Consider the following 14,843-nt stretch of genomic DNA (forward strand, 5'->3'; position numbering starts at 1 on the left):
TAAAGCATACTGTGTGCAGTCTACGTACAACTGTAGAACTTAGAGGTTAAATATGAAAAAGACACTACTCTCCTCTTAACCAGCTTAAATACCAACAGTCTTAAGGCTGACTCTGATATACAGCCTCACTCCTACTAAACACATTTTGGTTAAATCAGGATTTAAGTCCTGCTGACAGAGCTTACACATACTCAGCAGTATCAAACCACTTAATGTGACAATTGAACTATGAAATATGAAGAAATCACCTTAACTGCTCCCCAATGATAAAACAGAAATATGTAATTTAAATAAAAAGAGCTTGCCAAAGGTACATTTATTTGACCTGGAAGTACTTCATTTTTTTTGTGTACTACATTCTGCTGAGTAAGGCTTGATTTCATGGGAACATGAAGTCCGTAACTGGGAAATTTATGTTAAATTGTGACTGATCTAATCAATTAGAAAATGACGATGACTGTTGAATACAAATCCTTCTTTGGCAAAACTGCCTAAAATATCCAAATCGCTCTGGTTTACTTCTGACAAATTGATATGTTCTAAACTTATTTAAAGGTTTTCTCCAGTATTTAAATACCATACACAAAAAAACATTAAAATATACATTACAAAGAAGCACCATGGGCACAATGTAGTTTAGAAGACTAAGAAAGCTCAACTCCTGCAAGAAGTCATGAGCAAAAGACTCTGGCACTAATGTTAACCTACCCACATCAGGCTGGATGCCCAAGGCAGATTCACAAAAACATATGTTGTAAATTTTCCAGAACAAAGAAAATAACTTTTAAAGAAAATTGTTTCCCAGCTTCTGAGATGGGTATGCAGCTATCTCTATACTTCATGCAATGTACACAGTAAATATAGAATGCATTCATGTAGTATTATGTGTAGGTGGAAAAGTCACCCAACTTTGGAACAACAGTTTTTAAACCTTTATAATCTATACTTCCATCCTACAAAATACTTTAGTTGAAATCCCAATAAAACTCTTTTCACATAGTGCAAGTAAGAAATATTCCAAAGCATTTATCTTTACCCAGAAGTATTTCCAAAATATAACAGAAAAAGAAACTATGAAACTACTTGTGCTGCATGATATGGTTAAAACACAAACTGGGATTCAGAAATTCTGAGCACACTGAAGTCTGCAGATCAGATTTGCTTTGGAATAGTTTGCCTTATACATACAAAACACATGCTTCAGATGCTAAGAAAAGTGCCTGGTTAATGATACTGTTCTCTAAAGTTTAGATGTGCCATAAACCATAAGTTGCACTAAGACAATGCAACCTATTTATATAACTTCTATGGCCTCTCATTAGAGGAAGACCACACAGAAATCCCAGGATGATTAGAAACATAATATAGAAATAGAATGATTATTGGACTGATCATCAGTCTGGGTGAGTTAATCTGCTGTTCACATGTTCACATACTTCCAATTATTTACATTGACAATGGAGGGTAAATCACAAAGTCGGAGAAGACCAATCAAACACTTTTCAACTGGTTGACTGACATTGTACAATAGTATCATAACTGTATTCTTTCTAGAAAGTTGGTCCTCTCCTATGGTGCCACACAAAAAATTTTGTGGCATGATAGTTATTTGCATTGCTCACCATCAGGACATCATTACTGTGACATTATAATAAAAATATTTTCCATATTTGAGGAGCAACCAGAAAAAAAACAATAACGAAGGTGAATCTACAAAAGCAGATGGCATGACCTAGGGTTTTTAACAAAATCCATTCTAATCCATCCTATCTAAGTGTGATCAAATACATTTCTCTAATATTTTCAAAGCTTAATGTTCCTCTGCATAGATAATTTACATTATTGGTGAACACAAGAATGTTCCAAATGCACAATAAACATACCAGGTCCCCATATGTGCTATTACAGGTTGGCCAGTGCTACTTTGATTTAATAAATGGAGTCTCAGACATTCTATTTAATTGCTTAAAATCTAGGAAAGAAAAAAAAATACTAAATTAGCATTAGAAATAGTCTCAATGCCAAGAATCAGCATTAAATTCTCCCCTTTGCCACATAGGCTAAGTTCTGTCAGCGTTGCAGTGCTACAGTGTTAAACTCTTGCCTTGGTAAATGTACCAGCAGAGCCTGCAGCTGTTCTGCGTGGAATAATATGGCACTTTGTTGCCACAAAGAGTGCAATAAGCTATAAAGTATGTGTGTTCTACCACATCTCACAGATTTGGTCCCAAGGAAAATATACCAGCATGTGAGACCATCTAGTTAATGCATCCTGATAGAAATCAAAAGTATTAGACAGTGAACTATTTCCAGCAATGTACAGAAGCAGAACTTCTGGTGCTCCACAATTTTAGTGACAAAATGCAGGTACTATGGAGGTAGGGGGGGGACTTAGGAGAATCATTCTTTTGGACATAAGCATCTACATTTTATCTACATCCCATTTTCTGTAACTAAAACTTTTTTCATCTGGGCTGCCCCACAATTTTGCCAGTTTACTCTTGAACAAAGAGCTCAGTAGCTCATGGGAAGCCAGCACAGATGACGTACGCTGCAGAAGAGAGTAGTAGTATGTTTTCCAGTATACTGCTATTGCTAGCTACTATACTGGGAACTGCCTGAGTGACTGGAATTTGCTCTGTAAAAGGTTGGGACCAGTGCCCACAGAGGGTCTTTGCATACAGTTATAATCAGCATTTCCCATTAGAAACAGAACTGAAACACCTCACGGTGGAATGAGTTGTGATATTTCAATAGCAAAGCCACACAAGTAGTCTTGAGCCACAAGTTTGTCTCTCACGCTGTAATATTTCAGCTGAACAATGATAGGAAAAGTAAGACAGAAGTGCATTGATACGAAATGGAGATTACTTCTCTAAGTGTGTAGTGTTAAAGCATGTTCCTTACCTAACAGCTGATCTCCACTATTCCTCATGTCTTCTTTATAAGGATTTTAAAAAGAGGCAGAGAAGCAGCCTTGAAAATAATCTCAAACCTATGCACAATTTGGTTATTGCTATTTGATTTTTAAATATAGATACAGACCTTATATAGCATACTGAGACAGACAGATTTTCTGTCTGCTTCTTCTGCTCAGGAAATTAATATTATTAATAGTGGTCTAATATCAGAAACTATATTACCCTCTTCAGTACCAGATTCACCAATAAAATTTGTTAGTGTTCTACAGCACCTAAGATTTCTCCTTCTCTCCCACCTACCAAAAAGCTGAGTATTAGGACAGGTGCAGCATGACAATGTTAACTTTCCCTCTGCATCATATAATACCACCACTAGCCAAAATAATTATTCAGTTTTACCTTGTCTTCTCCCTAGACTGTACTCAGATACAGCAAGAATTTAAACTTATCTGCAAAGGATGAACTTCACTCTCTCAAACAAACATGTGTGGGAGATTCCCTTCCTGAAGTGTGGCAGCTGGCTCGGTATCAAATGCAAACTGAAACATCTGGGTGCCAGATATGGTCACTTGCTTGTTTTGCACTGCTGAGCTATCTACAGAATATGCTGTGAAGCTATTTATTTTAATTTGAGAGGGTAATCCTATAGATGCAGAAATCTCACACTATTTTAAAGAAGGATGTAATTTTTCTTGTGATTACTCTTGTTTTGTCTTCTCCACAATTTTGCATGCATCTGTATGCATAGGGCAGTTCATCTGAGGACAGTTTTTCTATATCTGTATTTCTGTAACTGCTACTTAAGATAGAGTAACGAGTACACTCTACATAGACAGTAAATTCATTTGTACACGGTTTTTCAACAAAAATGGTCAGAAAAACTTGAAATAAAATTAGATATCTTTTTTTTTCATTTCGACTTTCTTTTGCTTCAAGTTTCTTCATTATCTGTTGCAGCTGCCAAAGACCATTAACTTTTCTCTTCCCTGTCTTTCACATACTGAATTATGCAATGGAAATTGGCTTGAAAAAAGGGTTGAGTGTTTAATTTTCATGTTTCTTAGAAGTAGCTCTTTGTTACTTCACTTTGTGAAAAAAAAACTTTGACATTAATCACCCAGTGATCATATGTTTTTTTGGTTAGGTGTTGTCATGAGCTATTTAGCTTGTTATGATCTTTTTTCATCCAGTAGGTTGACTATAGCAGTCTTCAAAGAATTTGTTTGCTGATAGGCAGGACTGCACACAGATTTAAATTAAACAAAATACTAGGGGATAAACACACACTAAAAGAGAAACAAGCATAATTCTACTGTTGTCTTCATTGTAGTATGGATTTCTAAAGATCCTCTCTACAGAACAGATGTTTTCCCTGAGTCTGGTGAACTGTTTTTTTTCCTTAGATAGTCTTTGCACACAGATCTTGATTAGAGTCACTCATCCTGCTTTGTAATATATTTCAAAAGAAAGTTCCACTAATAGTATTCCCAAATCCCATTCGTATCTCCTGCCTGTTTCCATAAGCCAGAGGCAGCATGTCCTATTGCTGCCTTGAGCAACACATGTGGTGACAGGCCAGTCATTTGCTACCTCAGAATAGAGAGGGTGATGAGTTATAAACTTTCCTTCAGTGACAGCACTTGTTTTGGTGTCTCTCTTCTACCAACACTCTAATTTTCATTAAACTTGTAGGACTACATTAGCTACGTCTACAACTGCAAGTAGTGTAGTCTTTAGAAATGGATTTGTAGACAGCAACAGCTGGTACTGAGGATCCGGTGTTCACAGTATACACATTTCAGGGAGTTTTAACTCTCTCTCACCTGATCCTGCAGAATTTAAAGCCTGCTATACGTGGAGACTGCTGGAGTGCTCCTAGAGCACCTCTTCTCATTTAATTTAATTCTGAAGGATGTTTGTGCACTCAGACTGCTCTGCATTGCTTTGCAATGCAAACACAGCAAAGGGGACAACTGGTAGATTTGATTCAAAAGTACACTGCTGATTCAAGCTAAAATGCTAGTGTATACATACCCAAACATTTGACTTTTTTCTCTTAAATTTGGTATAAACTGGCCAGAGGGTTTCAAAAGCTATAGAAGTATAGCAAATGACTATAGACAGATAGATAGATAGATGGAGAGATGTTCTATTTTAGTAGAACATCATGGCATGGAAAATAAAAAGTCACGAAAACATCCCTGAAGATACTTAAGAATACTACCCAGTTTTTATAATACAGCTGCTATCCTATCCTAAGCTGCTGTAATTCCTGCTAGCAAATTATTCAGACCTTTAGTAATAGCAGTTTTTTTCCATCTCATTCTGATACCTTTCACACAATACTGGCAGGCACAAAGTTATTCCTTCTTTTCGTTGTTTCCCTCCATCCCAAGAGACATCTGTAAGCCCTTGTGCTTTTAAAGTGCTAGATGCTCAAAGGCTCTTCTGAAATTAATAATAATCAATGCCAGCAGCATCTCAACACCCTACCCAGTATTTGCATGTGATGGAGGGAAAACAATAGCAAAAAGGAGACATCAACTTGAATTCTTCCAGCAGTTGTTTTAAATGGTGAATATTTTCCTTTTTTTAATGTGAAAAAGAAATAAACAATATCCTTAAACAATATCTTTTTAAATCCAGAACATAAGCAGAATCTGAATTATCCAGTGTTCTGAAAAATCTGTATTTCTCTACAGTTGTATTGGCAAACTTAGATAATTTCTACCAGTAATGGAATGTATACACTGAGTAGCCCTACACTTTGAAAAATGCCATCCAGTAATCATCTCTCTGATTGCTACGTGGTAGCTGCATCAGTTTGGGATGTGCTTTTTATACTGTTAATGAAGCAAAATTTAAATATTCAACAAATACTGACTGCATGTTTGAAGCCCAAAAGATTTATATATAAGCCCTCCATTTAATTTTTGTCAGTGAAGGACTTGCTTAAGAAAAAGGAGGGAACTGTAGGGGAGGAATATGAAACAGTTTTGAGAAAACACTGTACTGAAAGTGATATGCGAACTGAAAAGGTACAGCAGGAATCAGATCAATTCTGATTATTTAGGTGAAACTTACATATACTGGAATATACTGGAAGAATGATTCTTCTGATATCTTAGAGAGGAATGTATTCAAAGCACATTCTGTAACGTAAGAAATTCTCTGAAGGGGGCTATGAGAAAATATCCATGCAAATATGATACATTAAGTGTAAGAAACACTTACCTTGTTGAATATCCTTCATCTCCAGATGCAAACTGGATATTAAAATTCCTACAGTTTGAGACCGTTTTCCATCCAACAATTTGATAATCTAAAAAGATGATGCAAAATGATCTGAGATCAAATGAACACTGTACAAAGGATTCATTCACATTAATGACAGAAGCTAATTTGTGAATTGAATTCAACATCTCTCCAAACATCAAACCTTTTTATTAACTAAATGTGATAGTAAGACATTCATCTTTTCTATATGCTCTGCACCTTAACAAATGCTGATAAATGTAAGCTTGAAGTCTCACCAGGTCTAATAAAGAACATCATTTCTTACTTGTAGAATGCTATTAAGAAGGAAAGAAAAGGCACATCAAATATTTATTCTGGTATATACTTTTCCCCCCTTCTCCTTAAGGTGATCAGGGCAGAACTATTTAAGGCACTCTGAGTGCCTTAACATCGCAAGTTCCTTAGTTTGTCTGCTAGTTTATGTTTCAATGTGAACACATTTAAGTCTACCTTTTTGACAAAGGATTAATTCCTGACCAAAGATTATTAGAGAATGGTCGTCTTATGCCCTCTCAACACTATTTCTGGAACACTAGGGGCTACTGAAAGGATTTCTTTCACTCTTGTCTGAATGTGTTTCTTCCACACCCTTGACACTTCACAAGGATTTGAGGATTTTGTTCACATTTTGGGTAAAAGACACTTGTTAGTATAATATACTGACATTCAGATTGTAATCTTTTCAGATGTCGTGTGGGGAGAGGAGAAGAAAAAGGAGGGAGGGAAACCTTGAGGAAGTTATTTTGGCTGGTCGAAATTAATGATACTGATGTGTATCAGTCCGTAAATAAAGTAATGAGAAGTAAACCATCAGAATTTTAGAAGTGTAGTTCAGATGTTAGGAATGTCAAAACCAAACTTCCCACAATATTTGGACTGTGAGTATTTGTGATTTTGATTTATGTCACAAGGAAGATATGACAGCAGCACATGACAAAATGCAATGCAGACATAAGTTCTTCAAAAAAAGAAATGTTCAGATCCAAACGGTTGGCTTACTTCATAGTGCTGATGAACAAATACTATTAAAAATACTAACTCATATGTAAAATTAAAACTAATAGCTAACTTTTCCCTAAATTTATATTCCTAGTATCTGAACAATATTTAATCTATATGTATCCAAATTTAATTTTAATAGTTGGGTGACACTAATATTTGGATATTTAATAATATTAAAAACTTTAAGTAATTGTTATCCCTTATCCCTGTAATATTCTTATAGATGCTCACATCACAGACAGTTAACTGACAAAATTTATACTAACTCATACAAATATTTCTTACCTATGTTTTATGGGATTTAGAAGTTTTTAATGGAATATTAGGAATATTGTGCAACTACTTAGTCATTCACCTGTATAAAAATAGATTTGTAGTTGAAAAATACAGGAAAAAGAGAAATGCTAGTGACATTTTCACCTGAAAATGCAAAGTTAGTTCTTATTTATAGAGTACTGAAATTGGACAATACATGAAGAAGTTGGAATACATGCTGCCTTCAACAAAGATCTGACAGATATTTTATGTCCCTGTTGTAGGGACTCAACATTTAATGAACTTTTATACTAAAGTAGATGTTGCATATTTTCTGCCAAAGTTGGAAATAAAATCTATCCTGAGAGGTTTTTTTCAGCCTATATGTACAGCATGTATGCTGGATATTAAGAAAGTAATACTATTTAAAGTGTTTTCTTCAAATGAGAAAGAATTCAGGCTCTTTATCTCCTGAGTACACAAGCAGACAAGATGATTTGCCTACAAGTTACCATAAATGAATACTCTGTAAAAGCATCACATCCTGTTGACTGTGATTTTTCAGGGCAAATGTAAGTAACTGCCCAGTTTATCATGGTCATTTCTGACGCTTTACATGAATTTGCTGAACTCCGCAGCACATTAACTTCTTACAGGGATAATTACAGGCTTGAGTAGTATGCAATTTGTATAGCATTCACTGACCTCCAAGGTGACCTTGTTCAGGGGCAAATTCATAGGTTGTCATAAACCTCATTAGACATGCCTAGTTTGAGGCAAAACCTTTCCAGACTATAGCCGTTGTAGACAATATGACATTTGAAATCATTCTATTAAAGTATTTTTAAGTGCTGATATATTCTCCAGATATGATCAAACTAGCTCACATTGCTAAGCAAGACTTCCTCCTTAAAAGATTAGTGAAAACAAAATTAAAGAAGACCCTGTATAATTTTAAAAGCTAAAACAGAGATTCATGTTTTAAAATGGCCAACTAACTGTATGTTCACATCCATTTTAGATGAATGTACACATGGTCACAATTACCAGGCATCAAACTAGTCTCAGACTACCTAGCTTCAACCAACTGAAATCTGTAACTGAAGGCTAATATTTTATTCATTAGAGAGCAAAAATGGAGTAACAAGACAACAGAATAGCTTAAATTGGGCACAAAACTACTCTAAAAACACAGTTGTAATGCTAAGTATTACATAGGACTTTTGTCATAGAGTTTTAGAACTAACGTGTAACTTGAAAGATTTTGCAACAAAAAAATATAATCGGTAGTAAAACAGAGAACATATTTTCAGAGATACTCATTTTGCCCCAAATTGTGGTTATTCTGGGGAAGTCACTGACAGGGAATTAAACATGTGTGTGAATTCCAAATGGAAAGGAGACACAAAAAAATCAGCACTTTTCCAGGTCATAAAAACCATAAGGCAAATAAAATGAAAGTTTGTAAAGACTGCATTGAACTATTTAGTCTATGCTTTTAAAAGACAAATCACTGATCACCTCTCAGCATATTGGGACTTGCTTGTAGCTGGCAGTGACAGGTAAGCAGCTAAAATCCAGCTGACGCCAGTTGATGCTGCTATGCCAGCTGGCAGGGTTTGCCAGCTGCCTGCTGCTCCTCCAAACTATGAATGTATCATTGTAATGGATGCAGCATCTTCTGGCTCAGTGACAAAATTGTGACTGCTGGTGCTAATTCATTTAATTCACTGATCCATAACATTATTTGCTCTATGTGGTGTTCCCTGACTATTTTTTAATGTTATTAAGTTAGTTGATTTGCTGTACACAAGTGCCCCTTCTACATCTTTCAAATATTTATCATCTAATTTAAAAGTGGAGACATACTGAAGCTTGAATACATTCATAAATTATTCTGTCATTCCCATTAAAAGGTGTTCCTCTAATGTAGCCAGAAATGTATTTCATTAAATCTTATACGACAGACTTCACTGTTTTGTCTAACTGTAATGTCTACATTCTGTCCAGGACACTTACTGGTGCAGAAATCTGAACAGATTCAGTTTACTTCAGTGATTAAAAGCTAAATCCTTCCTCCTGCTGGTGCATGGGTTCTTTCCATAATATTTAAATTTATTGAGAGAAACCATAAGCTAAAAAGCTGTCCTGCATATCTCAGTGTTTCCCTCCATTCCCACTCATTAACTTTTATGGTGAAGTCAACAGCCTGGGCCCATAAGTAGTCTGCTGAAACCCTGTTCAAACAGAGGAAGAATATCCTGCACAAGAAGCACGTAAGTATGCCCCTCAAGCCATGCTACATAAACACCTCAAGAGTTACCAATGAAATTTCAGAAGTGTAAGACTAGACATTATCTCTTCTATTCCTACTCAAAAGAGAGCCAAGTTAAACTATTTTTCATTTAACATGGATGAAATATAGCTTTATATTTTTTAAACATTTTAAAAATATTTTAGAGGACATGTAATTCTATTTGCAATTCTATTGGATGAAAAACCCCCACTATTTTTAACCTTTTGCTAATGGCAATTTCTCAGGACAACATAGTAGCTAGTAAAAAACTTATTTCAATATCTTTATTCCTATTCAAAACCGTAAAACCAAGACAAAGCCACAAAATAGATATATACCCTTTACGGATACTTTCCATAACCTACATGACTTCAGAGCTTTGTGGTAAACAAGGAAATGCCGTATTCATTCTTCTAAGTACAGCACAAAAAATAAAAAGAAAGTGAGAGTGCCTCGGAAGAGTACGCACTAGCATTTTACTACTTCCACTCAAGTTTGAACACTGTTTATTATCTTATGCAGACAGCTGAAGACAGTCATTGTGTTTCAACCCTGCAAAGCTTCCAACATTTTCTGCAATATCTGCCCTTCTTGCGGAAACACAAAATTCATTAATTGTAATTGCTCATTTAGTTAGATGGACAAAAAACTTGCTGACAGACATATCCCTTTCAGTTAAAAAAATGCAATTCACTCAAAATATTGACACTCTTCTTAAATGAGAACACATGTTAATAATTATGTGAAGTCTGTTAGAGATAATAGACAACAGAAAAGCCATTATCTTTAATGTCCTCCTGCGTCTTTGAAATGATAATCATTGCACTAAAGGGCCAAAAATGATTGATGGACTTTCATTTGGAGCATACACCTGACACAAATTACTTGACATTTACTCATTTTTTTTGTAAGATGAAGACAGAGTGGCATCACAAACATCCAACTATCCTGTTTCTTGAAAAAGTATAGAAAATACTTGAGTTTTTGAGGATAAGTTAATAACAAGTGTTCAAATACATTGGAAAAACTAACGCAACTTCAAAATATGTGTAAGTCCAGCAATGGAGCTACAGAATACACATGGAATAAATCACAGCAAAGGAATGTTCTTTTCTAAATTACCTCTTTTTCAGGCTTACAGGGTATCATAGCTTAATACATAACGAATCATGTTTTTTATTTCATTCCAAAATATATGTCCTAATTCTGCCTTTCTTCTATTTGGTACTACAAGAAAAAATTTTGGTTCTGCTCTTTGGAAAAATATAGTACATTCACTTGATAATGATACAAAGTAAAAATAATATAGTTTAAATGACGGTCAGATGTACCTTTCTGGTACACTTATATGGTTAATATATGCCTGAAAAAAAGATATAATCACCCTCTATGCAGTCCTTTAAGAAGTTATATTATCATTGCTGCTGGAAGGTTCTTAACTTCCCTTCCTTTCTTTCCCACATACTTGTTAGAATACCTTATTTTTTAATAACTGCATTTCAAATTCTAATAATTTCATCCTCATGTCAGGATGATAGCCTCTAGAAACTAGTGTAATTCAATTGTTAAGCCATTTTCTGGCAGGCACGAAAGCAATGAATTTGGGAATCATGAAAAGTGCTTCCACTCTGGAAAAAAGGATAGCCAGCTGTTTCCATCCATAGGAAAATGGTCAGAAAGTGGACTTTATGCCTTTTAATTGAGTAGCAGAATCGTGATGTTGGAAAGGCACTCAAAATGTCACCCAAAGCATTTCTGCACTTCAAGACAGTATCAACTATATGTATATCATTCTAAACAAATTTTCTTCAAGATCTCCCAATACAGAAAACAATTTCCCTAGCCAGAATTGTTCTGAATTCCTTTGGTTTCCTTACTCTTAGAAAGCTTTTCATAATTTTTCTTTGCAGCAGCTGCATGTACTTGATGACACTTACTGTGTGTCCCAATCAACCTTCTCTTTTCTAGACTAAACAATCATAATAATTCAATTCTTTTCTCAGAGACTACTTTTACACTTTTCATCATTCTCACTCTTCTTGACTCTTCACAGTTAGTAAACATTTTTAATGAAGGGCTGTAGCGCCTAAATCTAGATGCAGTTCTTATCTGAGACATGGCTGAGTAGATTGTCTTGCAAGCAATACTTCTATTGATATATTAGAGTTTTGTTTTCCTTTTTTAGTAGTACCATGGTTTGACAATTCGTGTTCCTCTTGTGAGTCGTTATAATCCCAAGATCCTTTCTGCTAAACTATTACCTAGTCAGTCAGCCAGTTGTACTCCATCTTATTTTTAGGTAGCTGAATATCCTTAACTGTATTAACCTTGTGGTTAACTGTATTAGCTTTGTGCTTATCCCTGTCTTTCAGACTGTATCTCTGATACATGAAAGCTTTCTAAAGGGTCTACTCCAGTACATTTGAAGCCTCTTGCAACTAGGTGGTGGCTGCAGAGTTAATATTCCATTATCCAGGTCATAAGTGAAAATACTGAGGTAACCAGACCCAGCATACATGCCCACAGAATCCTCAACGTATTCACCTATTTTGACTGAGTATATGTATGCGTATAAATATATTCTATACTATAAATATCTGTTTTATAAATTACATATTATATTGTAAGTATGTTATATATATATATGAGTATAAATACATGTATGAATATAAACATATACTCAGAAGTTTCCCTTCTGAGCATAACTTGCCGAATGGTACTGGAAAACAGACCATCCATCCCATTTATGTAGGACAAAATTTAGATCTTTCTGGCTGAAAATGGTAGATGTCTATCAGCTGTGAGCAACAAAAGCACAGCATACAGTGAATATTTTAATCTGTGTTGCCATAAGGTGTCTACTATGTGGACAAATGGGTAAGAATAGAACAAAGTGAAATTTCTATAGGCTTAATGTGATGCTTTCCACAGAAGCAATCATTTCACAGACTAAGCATACAGATTATTCTGACTGGTTTCACAAAAATAATAATTTTGACAATAAATTGAATAATATTATTTTATTTGGAACTGCAAGAGAAATGTAAATAGATGGTAAAGAAGTCATAATTCAACAGGCCACTAATTGTTAAAGTCTCCTTAGTTTTATAAAGAAGACCTAGTTAAATGAGAAACTATTCCTCTCTAATTTGAAAGACAGAATCTTACTTCAATTGCATAAGGAATTTGATTGTGAGGTACTGATGTAATTCTCATTCAAGGAGAAAAGTATTAAGTAATCATGTTTTAATAAGCAATCCTGCACCACCTATTGGTCTGTCATTTCTCTAAATACCAAGCAGGCCGAACTTAGTTTGTATAAGATGGTATGAAATGCATCTGTGCAGAGAAGAGATTTAATGCAGTGAATAGGTCAGCACTAACATGTATTATTAAATAAAATACCTTACCTATTCCAAACACAAGCTACCACTCCAGATTGTATTGCTGTACCTATATCTTGCTCTGGAAGACTTTTTTATAGAACATGAGAAAGGAATTTACAAAGAAATACAAAATGACACAGCATCGGCTAAAAATTATAATAGATGATGAACCTCATAAGATTCATATGTCTCTCTTAATGTCTGCAGAAAATATCTTTAACCAGACTTATACAATTCCATACACCGTGACACTTGTAGCATTCTTAAGACCAGACAAGCACAAATTTCTGTATTGAAGCAAAGAAAAAGATTGTTGTTAAAACCCCAGTAGATAGATATAATTGTTAGAAAAAAAGCAAGAAAAGTTGAGCCGAGAGTTTTACATTAATCTACAGGAGCTTTCGGTTACTAATAAACCCTCCTGTAACTAAATAAAATGCCTCTCTACTACTGTATTGCTTGCAGCCCGCCGAGACTGACCCATTGGAGCCAGCCTGCAGACCTCCGGGCTTTCAGAGAGACAAAGAAAAACACAGGACCATCTAAGAGGACCAACTGTCTGTAGAAATATTCAGCTGCTACTATGAGTCGTTTAACAGAGAAAGTGGAAAGACAGGACATACAATAAGAAAATGCTTCCATACTCAATTAAATTCAAATTTCATTTGAATTCTAAAAGCTGATTTATTTTTAATTTTTAAATTGACCAAATGACGGAAAGTTTAATATTGTTGACCATGAGTGGTTGAAATTTTCACAGAAAGCTCTACAATTCCCATGGTTTGTAACACCATGATCATAATCCCATGAGTTTTACCAAACTAAAGTCATAGTAATAGATATAACTCTTAATTTATCTCTTAGGGGATTTATTTTTGTATTTTCACACAGTACTTTAAAGGAACTTCTTTTATTTCATTAATTTTAGTAAATATATCCCTAGTCTTAAAATAATTTTACATTTAATAACAAAACAGAATAATTCAAAAAGTGACATAAATAAAGAAGATATCTTTGTAAGAAAATACATTGGTTTCTCACAAGAAATAATACTTATTATTACACCATTATTTCTTATATTGTATAGAGTAACGATTACCCAATTCGATTTTGGATAAAGTTAAGAGAGATCATTACAAAATTGTGCTGCTGTAGCAAACAAGCTAGATTACAAAGCAGCAAGGAAAAAGAATAATGCAATTTAATCTTTCAGAATACAGGTCTAATTCTCTACCTGGTTTGCTGTCATACACCTGGAGAAATAGGTATATTCACTTAATTGCTGGTTTTGAAATACAAAGGTAACTATTTGTGTATATTATTTCTCTATCAAAGTGACATTGGTTACATTCTTCTTCAATGTTCTTTAGAAATCTGTATTTCCTATTAAATAGTTCCTTCTCAAAAAGATACATTAATGAAATGTAAAAATAAATTTGAGAAGGAGGGCATCAGAAATGTGAACTAATGGGATTTACAGATACAGCTGAGTACTACATGCCATATGCACTTCAAGCATTTGTCAAGTAAGATATGTCAAAATATTTTTCACAGAGCTGTTCATGTCCAACTTCGATCTAACATTTGAAGGAAAATAACAATTAATAATTTCTTTAGGGTGTATTTACAAATGCCAGCATGCCCCCATCCTGGCCCCATTTTTCATTTTTCAGTTTTTGCATCGAA

At 34.6% G+C, this 14,843-nt stretch overlaps 1 protein-coding gene across 3 annotated transcripts in view; it reads right to left on the reverse strand.

The window, feature by feature from the left end:
- The window catches only part of FMN1 (formin 1), a 188,145-nt gene that overhangs the window by 72,360 nt on the left and 100,942 nt on the right, over positions 1-14,843 (reverse strand). For all 3 annotated transcript variants that reach the window (XM_075151791.1, XM_075151793.1, XM_075151792.1), the window contains one exon: positions 6,156-6,243. In XM_075151791.1, the coding sequence (XP_075007892.1) occupies positions 6,156-6,243 (88 nt within the window). The remainder of the gene's footprint in view (positions 1-6,155; positions 6,244-14,843) is intronic.

Source organism: Calonectris borealis, chromosome 5 (assembly GCF_964195595.1).
Source record: "Calonectris borealis chromosome 5, bCalBor7.hap1.2, whole genome shotgun sequence".
Lineage (NCBI taxonomy): Eukaryota > Metazoa > Chordata > Aves > Procellariiformes > Procellariidae > Calonectris > Calonectris borealis.